Source organism: Anser anser, assembly GCF_964211835.1.
Source record: "Anser anser genome assembly, chromosome: 15".
Taxonomy (NCBI): Eukaryota; Metazoa; Chordata; class Aves; order Anseriformes; family Anatidae; genus Anser; species Anser anser.
The window spans coordinates 3,197,766-3,210,039 of record NC_139736.1 but is presented as its reverse complement, the minus strand read 5'-3'; the positions used below and the strand labels follow the sequence as shown (position 1 = coordinate 3,210,039).

Genomic DNA, 12,274 nt, shown 5'->3' with positions numbered 1-12,274 from the left:
CAGAGATCGTGTTACCCTGAACAGGAAAACCTGCAACCTTGAAGAATAAAATCACATTTGCCTGATGGGGTCTATTTTCTTTATAAATCATGCTAAATTATGCTAATCCCATTCCTAACCTTGACACCTGAGGTTTCGCCCTGCGGATTCCTGCGCGATGCACGGGTATTTCGAGGGGGGTCACCGGAGGCGAGGAGACGAGCACGCTCCTGCGCGGCAGCTGAGGATGTGCCATGTCTAAATCAGGCTGTGACGCCAGCCAAAAAAAACTTTTAAGAGGCTCAAATCAAGAGGAGGATTGCTGATGGATGTGCTCCCTACTTCAACCTGTTTGCGTGGTGGTGGACGTCAGCCTCCTTGGCTCCCGGCTATGCCGCTTGCCTGCTTGCTGTTGAGACAGCATCAGAAACCACCCAGCTTTCTAGAAACTCCCCGTATGCCAAGGCTTGGAGAGCTCTTTAAAGCCTCCAGCACGCAGGTTATCTGCCTCTCCTGCCTTGGAAATGTTTGTCCCCGAGGAGCTGTTATTTAATATCTTCCTTAGTTACCAACGGAAGGGAAATTTCGCCCATCGTCCCGCGGCTTTCCAAACACAGATGGGATTTATTGAAGTTTCTGCCTCCCCGACCTCGTTAAAGTCTTATGGCACGGCTCCAGCGACACGCCTCCTCCTCGCCAGGTGCCCCTCAACAGCCCCACCAGGGCTCAGGTCTCCTGGCTGCTCTCAACATCCTCGGGCAGTTCGAGCAATTTTCCTCCTGGAACGGCTCCGCTGCTGCCTTTCGGGGCCTCACGGGCACCCTGCCTCACGTGGGAGCGCGGCACCCGGCAGCTCCTTTCGTAACAGCCCCAGCGGGTGGGAAAGCAGAGGCAGCACGAGGAGGAGAGGAAAAAAAAAGAGGTGAATAGTGCAGGAACACGTCCAAGCCGTGCCGTGGATAACATAAGCTGGGGGCCACCCGGGGATGAGCTGGGTTTTAATTGGCACCGACGGGGGGAAGGAGAGGAGGGGGTGCGAGCCCTGGGTTCGGTGGGGAAGTGCAGCAGGAGGCCCCAGGGGCACATGCATGGTACCCCCCAGAACATGCCTGCAGGGAGGAGGGTAAGAATTTGGAGTCCTGTGGTCTTTTTGGGAGGACTTTCCCCCCCTGTGGAAAGAAGGAGCATCAGCCCAGCCCAGCTCGAGTCCTGCAAACTGCTCCTCTTCAGCTCTGCTCCTCTAAACTGCTCTCTTACGTGAAGTACACCACTCGACCCAACGAGCACTAGGGTTTTCTCTGGAGCCACGCTATTCCACAGCCTCCGTAGTTCTTGCTTCATCTCCAAACACTGCAGCTATGTCCAAAAGAAACACGCCGGGTGCTTAGCAGGGCAAACTCCCCGTGACCGCAGGGCAGCCAGCGCTTGCTACCCCGAGGCCCTGAGATGCCTGTGCAGTGCCCGAGCCCCCGCCGAGGCAGGGTTTCCCCACCACATATTTATTCAGAGGCGCTGCGCAGCAAGGACAACCCGGCGCCAAGCTTTGCAAGAGGCAGACCTGGCCGGAGTTCAGCAGAAAGAGGGAATTAAGACGCTCAACTAAATCAGTGCGTCCCCACCCGATTTCTACCCAAATCGGGAATTTCACGCACAGGAGGTGTTTTGAGCAGGGTCCCACATTGCTTAGCAAGCACAGAGAGCAGAGGGTGCCTGGCACTGCCCAGAAAACCTTCTTTGCACTAAGGCTCTTGCAAGCCCAGACAAAGTAATTCAGATGCAGAGACGAGCTCAGCTGCTGGGAAGGAACTCAAAGAGAAAAAAGACAAAGGGAGCCTGTGCAGGGAGGCAGAGAAAGAAAGAAGAGCTGCTGGCTCGGTGCAGGCAGGGGACAGCAATCAGACAGACAGGCTAGGGAAAATTCAGGGATGGCTGGAGCATCTCTTGCTAAGATGCACCCGACGGTGGGGGCTTGCACAGGGCTACAGGTCCCCCAGCACCCCTGCCAACAGCCTTCGAGCAGTGCCCGGTGCGAGCCGGAGCCTGGAAGGGCCTGAAAACGTCAGAGAGATGCCGGGGGACTGGGGAGCACAAGCGTGTGGATGGAGGCACATGGACTGAGAGAGGCACCTGGCCCTCTGCAGCTGAGAAACGCCCAGTGCCACGCTCGCCTCCCCAGAGCTTCCCATCAGCACGCCAGCTCAGGTTGCTCGCTGCAAACCCATGCAGAGATGCCTTCTGCTCCCCGCACGACTTGCTTGCAGTGCCACCTGCCGCCAACGGCAATGCTCTTCAGACACTCAGAGGGGACGGCAGCAACCCGCAGCAATGAACTTCCTGCTGTTACATCAGCTTTCCCTGTCCTTTAACAGCAGCCAAACTCTCGATCCAAAAAGCAGCGCTATTTCCCAAGCTGCAGGCATCCCGCGAGTCGCAGGCAGAGCAGCAGACGCCAACAAAGGACTTTTTTCTTTCCCCTTTTATGCAGCTTCTCGCTGGAGCCCGTCTCTTCCCCCAGAGACCACATCCTGAATCTTCTTGTTCATTGCTTCTTTATGCTAAACGATGACTCCACAGTTGAAATAATGTGGCGTATTCGAGCTCGCATTTCAGACACCGTGAGACTTTTTAATAACGAGTTGCATGAAAAATTAGGGAGGCTGCAACAAAGAACTCCGACAGAGGTTTCCACAGTGACTCACGGCTAGGAGAGCCTCGCTTTTCCAAAGCCCAGCGTGAGACGATCTCAAGAGCCCCCGTGCTCGGAGAGAGCCGAGTCCTCCCCCTCTGGAAAAACAAGGCCTTTTTAAGGAGACTTCCCCAGGGTGAGAAGCGCTGCGGGGAGCTTTGGCAGGCGGCTTCTGGAATCTTGGCTGCGCTGACATCCCGTTTCCATGAGTGCTTGCAGGGAGAAGGCTTCGTCCCCAGACCTCAGCTGCGCTGCAGAGGACGCTGCGGGAACTCGTGCTCCCCGCCCTGGGCTCCCCACCTGGCGCGTTGGCTCTGCAGCGCTCGCACAGCAGCCACGGTGCTCGCTGCTCTTGCAGGGAGGCGGCGAACCGCAGCGATAACGGGCAGAGAAAGCTCTTCCAGCCTCAGCTCCTGAAGCGCTATGGTGCCCGGCAGCAATACGGCACCCACGGAAACAGCGAGCGTCACCTGTGCCCAGGTACCCTACCCACGCTTCGGGCTGGCTCGCTGCCACCTCTGCAGCTCTTCGCCAGTCTTTGCAGCGTGATGGAGGGGGGAATATCTTCAGGTTAACTTTTTTTTTTTTGTTTCCTGCATCCGCACAACTGCCTGCTAACGAACTTCGAGGAGAAGCAGTGGGCAACGCGCGCAGTGCATCCCCCAGGGTAGGGGGTGACCAGTGCCCGGCTGCTGGGGCAGGAGGTGCAGCAGGAGGTGGCTAAAGGATGGGTATGCCTGCTCTGCCCCCTCTCCTGAGCTCGGTTCCTAATCCCTTCTGCATCCTGCGCTGGCTCCTACCTTCCTGTCCTCTGCCACATTGGTCACAGCCCCAGGAGACAGCACAGCTCCCTGCTCGCCCCCTTCTAGTGCCTGCTACCTGGGCACAGCTCTCCCCACCCAGCCCAGCAGACTTCCCCAGAGGTGGTTTCTCCTCTGGCCTCCTGTTCCCAGAGCAATAAACACCACCACCAGTGGGGAGGATTACAGGGCTCCTGCAGGAGAGATGATTTAGAGGTAAGGGGCTGCTCAGCGCAGCCCAAAGGGGATCCACCCCCATGTCAGCCAGCAAAGGAGAGCTCAAAACAACTGTGTGGCCGGTGTGCAAGCGGCTCTTACCACGTTCCAGAAGAAAGGGTTGAAGGCGATGGAGAGGATGGCTGCAATGAAGCCGGAGTCGGTCATGTCCACGTAGCCGAAGAGCTGCGCCATGGCTGTAACATCCACCTGGGGGGAGAGAGGCAGTTACTGGGGGCGCGGGTGCCTGCGGGGGCACCGAGCGTCATACCCAAAGGGGGTGTCTTCGTCCCAAACCAAGCGCCCTGCAGGAGCGGGTGATTCTTTCAATGTCCCCAAGCAATGCATCGTTAAATCTTGCTACGCCAGGGCGCAAAGCCAAAAAAAAGGGGTGGGGGCTCCCCCAAACTGGCTCCCCCCATGCCTCAGGGAGCCCCGTGTCTGCAGCAGTGCCCAGAAGGACCCGGGCGCTGTGAGGATGGGCACCAGCACTACAGGGCAGCAGGGAAACCCTACGTGCTTCTGAGCCGCAGGGAAGGGGGCACCGCTTCACGGCTCCCCCGGGGCCAGAGGGCTGTCCCTGGGGCTCTGCTCTGCACGGACACCCCGAGCCCTGCACCGTGCAGCCTCCAACTCGCCTTCCATTGCACAAGACCGATGCCAACCCGCTGCACGGTGTGCACGGATGCATTTGCATCACTAGCAGCTGCAAAAGACTTTCCTGTCTTATGTAACAACAACAAAAGAAAACCTTTAAAGCTTGCTGGTTTTCCTCCTTTTTTCCTTTCTGCTTTTCCCCCTATTTCCTTTTAAGAGACATTTTTTTCCCAGGACAGCTCCCAGTCAGCGTTTTTACGTGCAGTAAGCCATGCTGCTTCCCCATCCCTCCCCCTCTCCTTGCAGTGGTATGTGGATGAAAAACAGCCAGCGCCTATTTTTTTATTATTTTTTTTTGCCAAAAACTTTGAAAACAAAAGACAAAATAGCCCGGCCCGAGCCTTTCCCTCACTTGAATCAAAACCAAGACAACATTGAGACGTGGAAGGATTTTGCTTCCCAAACACAGCTGTGTTTGCGAGTCCTTCGATGCTAAGGGATGGGAAGGGCTGGAAAAGGCAGCGGCTTGACCTCTCCTGTCCAGAAGAGAAGCTCCTGCGGGCTCCTTCCAAGGAACCGGAGCAGTGACAGCAGTCACGGAGAGGGGCTGCTCAGCCTGCTGTCCCCTGACGGCCGAACGACCGCCCAGAGGACGAAGTGCGAGGGCAAAGGTTGAATCGCTACGGGCAGGCGGGGGGATCCTCGCACGGGTTTGCCCCCAGCCCTTAGACCACCACCGAGCGCCCCGGGGGAGAGCATCAAACGAAGGGGAGAGCCCCCAGGGCCTCTCCTCACCCTGTCCCCATTCCTCCTGTCACCCCCATGCAGCCCTTCGCCACCAGACCTCGTCCCTTCAAGCCGAGCGCTGCCAAGCCGTAACCTGGGCACCGAGAGGGCTGCCAGCACCGGGGCCGAACTGTCCGGTCCTGCTTCAATGGCCAACCCACGGGACCAGGACAGCTTCTTTCCTCTTGTTTCGTACAGCGCTGAGCACACCGCCAGCACGGGCTGAACAAAAGCTCCTTGACCTACTAACTCCTGGCTGGCAACATCGTTAACATCGCGCTCACCTTCTTTTCTCTCCTCCTGAACGACCAAATTCGCTGCTGCCAGCGGGAAGCAGATTGGCCTGTGCCTGGCGTGTGCTTTTCGGGATAAAAGGGGAGCCCATTAGGATGAGCCATCTCTGCAAGCTGCTGAGACAACCACGTAACGAGCACAGAACATTCAACTTTGCCCCCCTCCTCCCTGACAGGTGGTAAACAACCGCATCTCGGAGGAGCTCCTGGTGGCAAACGCTGCTTGCTCGGATGCTGCTCGGCCCCAAAATTCGGGCGGATGAGAGCTGCATGGCTCACCCAGGTCTGGTGGTGGCAGCAGGAGGGGTTTGCCCCTCTAGGCGCTGTAAGGATGCGGCCCTCGCCACGCAGCTGGGGCACGAAATCGCGTCTTGAGTGGCAATTAGGGCCGGGAAGGGCCACGGGAAGCACCTCAAGCACCGTGCGTGCACGGCGCCGAGCATCCCTGCAGATTTCCAACAATCCGCTCCACCCGCAGCCCCAGCCTGGGGCTTTAGCACCCACACAAACATCCCCGCTCGGAGGTGGCACAGGGCAGAGACACAGGGCAGCGACGCGATCCCGGGGCTGCTCGGCAGCCCCGCAGCCTTCGCCCTCGCGTTCCTCGCACGCCGGGCACCGCGCGGGGCCAGCGCGTCGGCAGCGCCGGCGCAACGGCGGCGTGGCAGCGAGGACGCGGGGCACCCGGTCACGGTGACCTCGCCGCCAGCCGCCGCCTTCCCACCCCCGCTGAGGCCAGCAGGACCCCAAACCCTCCAGCACCGAGCCTCGTACGAACATCCCGACACCCAGAGCGGGCACGGCCACATCCCACCCCCCCCCCCCCCAACCCCAACCTTGGCACGGCCAAAACCCCCCGAACCCCACAGCGGGGGCAGCGGGCCGGGAAGGGCGGGGGGCGCAGCGGGTAGCATCCCCCTCAGGGACCCCCGCAGCCCCTCTGCAACCCCCGTCCGGCCCTCGTCCCGGTACCTGCCCGTAGTCCAGGCCGCCCAGCCCGCTGCAGCAATCCCTCGGCCACCACCGCGGCCCCGCTCCCCGCCGGCCGCCCGCGGGGCCCCGCTCGTCGCAGGGGCCAGGCCGCAGGGCCATGACCGGGCCAGGGAGGGGGGGGGGGGGATGCTGCGGGTCTTTCCCCCCCCTTTCCCCTTCCCCACCGCCACCACCACCACCGGCAGCAGCACGCCGAGCACACGCGGCGGCGGTGCCGGGAAGTGTAGTCCGCCCTCGGCAGCCACCGGCAGGACTACAGGGCCCAGAGGACGCCGCGGACGGGCAGGGAGGGAGAGGCCTCTGGAGCCGGGGCATGGCTGCCGGGTCCCCCCCCTAAACCCTTGGGGAGCACCCACCGAGCTCGCCGCCTCCGTTGCGGGGCTCCCGGCGTGTTGTCCGGCTGCCGAGGGGGGGGGGGAGGCCGGAGCTGGAGGCTGCTGGACTTCGCCCCGGTGTGAAGCAAGCGAGGGGAAGAAGAAAGGGGGGGGGAGAACGGGGGGGGTGTGGGGGGCGATGGAGGAGAGCGGCACCGCCTGCAGCCCCCTCCCCGGGGTGAGGGGGGGGCGGTGGGTTTGGCCCCCGTGGGTTTCGGGGGGCTGCAGCGCCGGTGGAGGACGGGGATGGGGTCGGTGGTGAGGCACGGAGGGGGTTGGGGAGGGGAGTGGGGGGCTCTGAGGCCCCCGGGGCGTCAGGGAGCGGTGGGGGGGGGGGCTGCGGTGGGGCCCCACGGGGCCCTCACGGCCCTTCGGGGCCAAACGTACGGAGAGGGCACGGGCAAAGCGTGGGGCTTGGAAAAGAGCGCGGGGGTTGTGGTGTGTTCCACAGCGGGTCGGTGTTTGGGGCCAGAAACGCCTCCGGTGGGTCTCTGGTACAGAAATTGCTGCTGGAATCGCTGCGTGCCCGCTATTGCTCGTCCCAGGGCAAAATTTCAACCCGCCAGGTCTGGGTGTATTTTACGGGTGATTCACTGTGCCCTGTTCCCTTCAGCAGGCGGTACTATTTGTAATGATTGCGATTATTGTTACTGGCCTCGTCTCTTTTCTGCTCTCCTCTCCGAGATGTTTCGGGTTGGTGCGGCCGGTGGGAATCGGTCCCGTGTGGGGGAGTTCAGGTGGGATCGTCCCTGCGGACCTCAGAGGATCTCTGCGTGGACCTTCCAGTTTGACAGACCTTCATTTGAGAAGAAATACATTTGTTTCAAAAAGGAGTTAGGTAGGAAGGGGGTGTTACCAGTGGGCTGCAAGTGTCCCTCCCAGAGATCTCTCAGAAGCGGTGGTGGGGAAGGGGATGGGACGTGCACGTGTGCCTGGACAGGCACCGAAAACATGCACGAGTGATGGCTCACGTGCAGCCCTCGCTGGCAAAACACCACCCTTCCAGGTTGTGCTTGAAAGATGCTGGGAAGCCCAGTGACGACTCGGCTCAGTGGGAAACTCAGGTTTCTTTAACTCTGCTCATCCGAATCTGTCTCCGCATCCCCATTTCCCTGCCTGCAGGACCAGCTCCTGCACTCCGGGTGCTTGCACGAGGCTGGATCCCATCCCGTCCGGGCCCTGCGAACGCAGTCACAGTACAAACTGCAGCGCCGGCTGCTTTGGGGTGAGGTGCACGCGAAAGCACCGTGGGTGGGAGCAGCGTTCCCCGAACGGATTATCTCCAGCTGCTTCCGGCCTCTTCTCCCTCGCGCTGGATAATTTTGCTGCGTTGAGTGTGTAATTATCGCCTCTGCCATCTCCCAGGCTGGAGCGCAGGAGGATGTTTATTTTGCAAGTCCTGCCAGCTGGGTCCTTGGGGCAGAGGGGAGGGTGAAGGGGACGCGGTGGGGAGAGCAATGACGGCAGTGTTCAGAAAGGAGGAAATGTCTCCCCAGGGAGGGAGTTAGCAGGGAGGAAAGTTCTCCGAACGGGCCTCTGTGCTGCGAGAGGAGGATGTCCCTGTGCTGTCAGCGTGGCTAGCTGGGAGAGGACAAGGACACCGTGGCGGGCTGGGAGGATTATAAAGCTTTTGGGGGGAAACACAGGGCAAGAGCTGAAATCTCTGACTCTGAGTTTCTTTGTAAACCTTTGGGGGGAAACATGGGGCAAGAGCTGAAATCCCAGGGAAGGAGCTGAGACTCCACATTCAGGAGAGGAAATGGGGGAGGAAAAGGTAAAACCGTGGGAAAGGAGCTGAGAAAAAAGAGCTGGACCTGAAACGAAGAGGAGCTGAGTAATAAAGCTTCTGAGGGGGAAACACAGGGCAGGAGCTGAAATCACTGACTCTGAGTTTCTTTTCAAATTGTTGGGGAAAAACATGGGGCAGGAACTGAAATCACTGGGTAGGAGCTAAAAATCGTCATTCACGGGGGAGAGCTGGGTTGTCACAAACGTACCCATCCTGTCACCCCACACTGGGGGGCACCCTGCGCTTCAGGGGAGAGGGGCTGCATTTGGGGCAGGGGAACAGCAGGGCCCCCACGCTGCTCCCACTGCCGAATCCCCCGTTGAGGGGATGTTTTTCCCCATAAGAAGGAAGGGGGTGTTTGCAACAGCAGGGCCCCTCCACGCACCGGCCTCCGTCCTGCCTCTCGGAAATATCCTGGCAGCTGCGCAGGAGACAAAGAGGGCTTTCTGCAGGGCTGGATCTTTCTTTGTGTCCCCATCCCTCCCCTTCTCCCCGTGGTGTGCCTTTTATCCAGCGCTCTGTTCCCGAGCGCTGAGCTAAGGAAGAGGGCACTGCCCTCTGCGTTCCCAAGTCCCTTCTCAGCTGGAACCCTCCCAGCGGCCTTTTAAATCCCATCACAGCCCCGAGGGGTCACCCTCGATGAATGTGGGCTTGCAGAACGCCTGCGTGGGCAGAGAGCACTTCAACAAAGTCATCAGGGAGAGGAGCTGCCCTGCTGGAGGGAGGACCGACGGTGCACGGGGTTTGTGCAGCCGCCGTGGCTTCTGCAGGCTGCTGCTGCAGCTGCACCGAGGGGCTCTGTGCCTTTGCCACGCTGACTGCCTGCAGGGCAGCAACGTGTGCGTGCAGCAGTCCGGTGGAGGATGCTGGCTGTCAGGTTTAGCGGGGTGCCGTGGCTCAGCGAGCTGCAGTTTGGCTCAGGAGCATTTCCGAGTCCCTGAGCGCAAGGAGACGGTGGGGCTCCCAGGGCAGGGAGTGCCTTCAGGTGGCTTTCCTTTGGAAATGGGGCGCTGGAAAACACCAGCCAAGAGCACAGGGTAACTTCGACTCCTTAGAAGCCCAAGATGAAGTTTCCAGGCCAAACGGTTGATTTCCACGCTGAGAAAAAGGAAGAAAAAAAGGCGCCCACAGCTTTCACGCTCCCAGGTGACTTGTTGCCCCCCCTTGAGAAGCAGGACAAGCCCACGAGCTCCTCTGCTTGCCCTGCAGCTCTTACAGTCCCCTTCTTTCCCATCTCTCCAGCCAAATGAACCAGAATCGATGTTCATCCCTAGCGAGCTTTGGCCACTAGTGTGGTCACCAGGAAGAGCTGCTTCTGCTGGCAGCAGGGGCTCGTCCTGCCCGACCCCACAACCCGCCTGGTGCCACCCAGCCGTGTCCCTCGTTGACAGAGGTCCCATGGGAGCAGCGTGGCTCTGGGGCCTCTTTCCCCAATACTTTGTGTCCCTTCCCCGAGGGCTGTGTCATGGCCCACAGGTTCAAACCTTCCGCGAAATGAAGCTGACCCCTACGGGCTTAACCCTTGCAAATCTGCGAGGGTTTTGGACCGACGGGTCACGCAGATCAAAGACGGAGCATCAAAACAGGCCGTAAACAAACAGGGCTGCATTGCAAGGCTCGGCAGAAACAAATAGTGCCGGAACACAGAGATGAAACCTTGGGCAGGCCAGGCAGCCCCGGGATTGCAGCTGCTCCTGTCCTCCATCAGATAACGTGTTGTCACCAGCAGTGTAATGCTGCAATCCAGACCTGCAATCCTGGTGGAAATCCTCTAGTGTTTGTGCTGGAGGTTAGCTCTATTTATATTCTGATGAATGATTTACTCGAGTAATTGGCACACAGCTCCCCTATTACAGATCATAAAGAATTAATCACAAGATTTTTCAATACTCCCCTATTAATTTTATTAGGCGTGATTGAATGTGGCGGATTGGGAACATACGGCATGCGGGTCAGGCGCTGCTCCCACTTCCACCCCAGTTAATGCTGGGGACTCGCACGGGTCCTGAGCCCTGTAAATCTGGAGCATCAGCTGCTGCCTTGCCTCTGCCTGCTCCGACTGCTCCGTGCCTCCCCGTGAAAGCCCAGGGAGGCAGAGGGGCCCTGATCAGCTCCGCGTACCCAAATTCTCCAAAAGCTTGAGATGCTCCGAGTGAAAGCCGGGCTGGGGCGGGCACTCTGTGCTTCCAGCTCTGCTGCGCGTCGGCGTGAGCCAGAAACCGGAGCCAAGCGCTTGGGAGCTTGAAATCTGCCCCCGGAGCAGTTGTTGAACATCGGCCCCGGGAGGAGAGCTCCCGCAAAGGGGATGCGTGGCGGTGCAGGGGGCTTGTTGCCACTGCAAGCTGAAGATGCCCGTGCTGGCAGCGGGGCAGATTGCCAGGCATCTCCTCCCTGGCAGGAGCCGGCACGGAGCTGCCGCTGGGCTGTCGTGCTGGGAGGGGGCGCAGCGATGGCACGCAGCGACGGTTGCCCGCAGGAGAGGTTTATCGAAAGAAAAAAAATCACCAGCGAGAAGTCCCGACACCCGTAGGAGCGGTGTGACGCATCTCTGCCCCGAGCCAGCAGCGTAACACAATTCCCTGGAGAAGAAAAAAATCTTCTCCACGTCCCCGCAGAGAACCAGGGAAAACCTCCAAAATCTTCACATCGAAGGCTCGCAGTCCTCCCGAGTCCTTCCCCTGCTTTTTCGCCCGTGGGTGTTTTCGTCGTGCTGGCTCGTGCGGTGCCCGGTGGGCGCGAGTCGTGACGCAGGGGAGGGGATGGCATGGGGCCCCGGTCCAGCCCGTGGGCAGCGCTCGCCTCCTGGCGAAGCAATTCCTGCTGGGCTCCCAGTAACTACACGATTACCTCGGTGGGTATTTACATGGGGAAATGGGAACTTCGGGGGTAGATGGAGCTGCTGGGGGTAGATGGAGCTGCTGGCCTAAAGCACAGCTTCTCCCGAACCAGGTTTGCAGAGCGACCGGTCTGGCACAGCGACAGCCCGCGTCCCCATCTGCTGTCTTGAGCAGCTGTGCTGAAGGGCACTGGGACGTTCCTGCCAGCAGCTCTTGGCAGGAGCCAGCGAGGAAACCTCCCCGCGGGGAGAGCTGAGCCGGGCAGGGTGAATCGGAGAGGCGGCGGAGGACAGAGCAGGATCCGTCCTTCCTGCAGGCAAAGGGGAATGGCAACGGCCCCCTTGCCTTTACCATGAAAACATTTTGCGTCCACAAGGTCCTGGCTCGGGAGCGCAGCAGGCGAGACCCGCACAAGGGTCTTGTCAAGCTTTGGCATGCCGTGATTGCCTGGGGCTGCATCTTTGCCTGTTTTCTGCTTCCAGCCAGCTCTCTGAGGCCTCACCGTGTCCTTGCTTGTGGGCAAAGAGCCCCCACGAGCACCCCGGGTGCTGGGAACCCCTAGCCCAGCCCAGCTAAACCGTACGAGGGAGCTGGGCACTGGGAAGAGCCGGCGCACAAAGCACAGCCTATTTCCAGGGGCTCCCTACCCCTCGGAGCCAAGCAACGCGGGATGGAGCCCTCCAAACGGCAGTCAGAGGGGCAGAGCTCGGCAGAGCCAACATTTGGGGAAGGATTCGCCGCAGCTCCCCCGCTCCCCGAGGCTGCCTTCATCACTGGCGTGTCTCTAACGAAGCGGAGGCTTTGCTTTCTGGGATCAATGAATCCGCCGCTCGTGACCTGTCTGCTAAGTGGGAAATCAGCTCTCTCCCTCCCCGAACTCGTCTGAGCTGGGCTCCCAGAGCAGGCTGTGTCCCCGAGGCGCTC

General features: G+C 60.1%; 1 protein-coding gene across 12 annotated transcripts in view; it reads right to left on the bottom strand.

Moving 5' to 3' along the window:
* The window catches only part of PEMT (phosphatidylethanolamine N-methyltransferase), a 39,997-nt gene extending 33,184 nt beyond the window's left edge, over nt 1-6,813 (bottom strand). For 2 of the 12 annotated variants that reach the window (XM_083799596.1, XM_083799597.1), the window contains exons 1-2: nt 6,334-6,600; nt 3,784-3,891 (exon numbers count right to left, since the gene is read on the bottom strand). In XM_083799596.1, the coding sequence (XP_083655722.1) occupies nt 3,784-3,876 (93 nt within the window). In that variant the 5' untranslated portion in view covers nt 3,877-3,891; nt 6,334-6,600. Of the gene's footprint in view, nt 1-1,343; nt 2,764-3,783; nt 3,892-5,348; nt 5,424-6,329; nt 6,686-6,706 lie in introns of those variants that run through there. The other 10 variants (XM_083799604.1, XM_083799603.1, XM_083799602.1 and 7 more) reach the window with 10 other exon arrangements.
* Between the last annotated feature and the right edge of the window lie 5,461 nt (nt 6,814-12,274).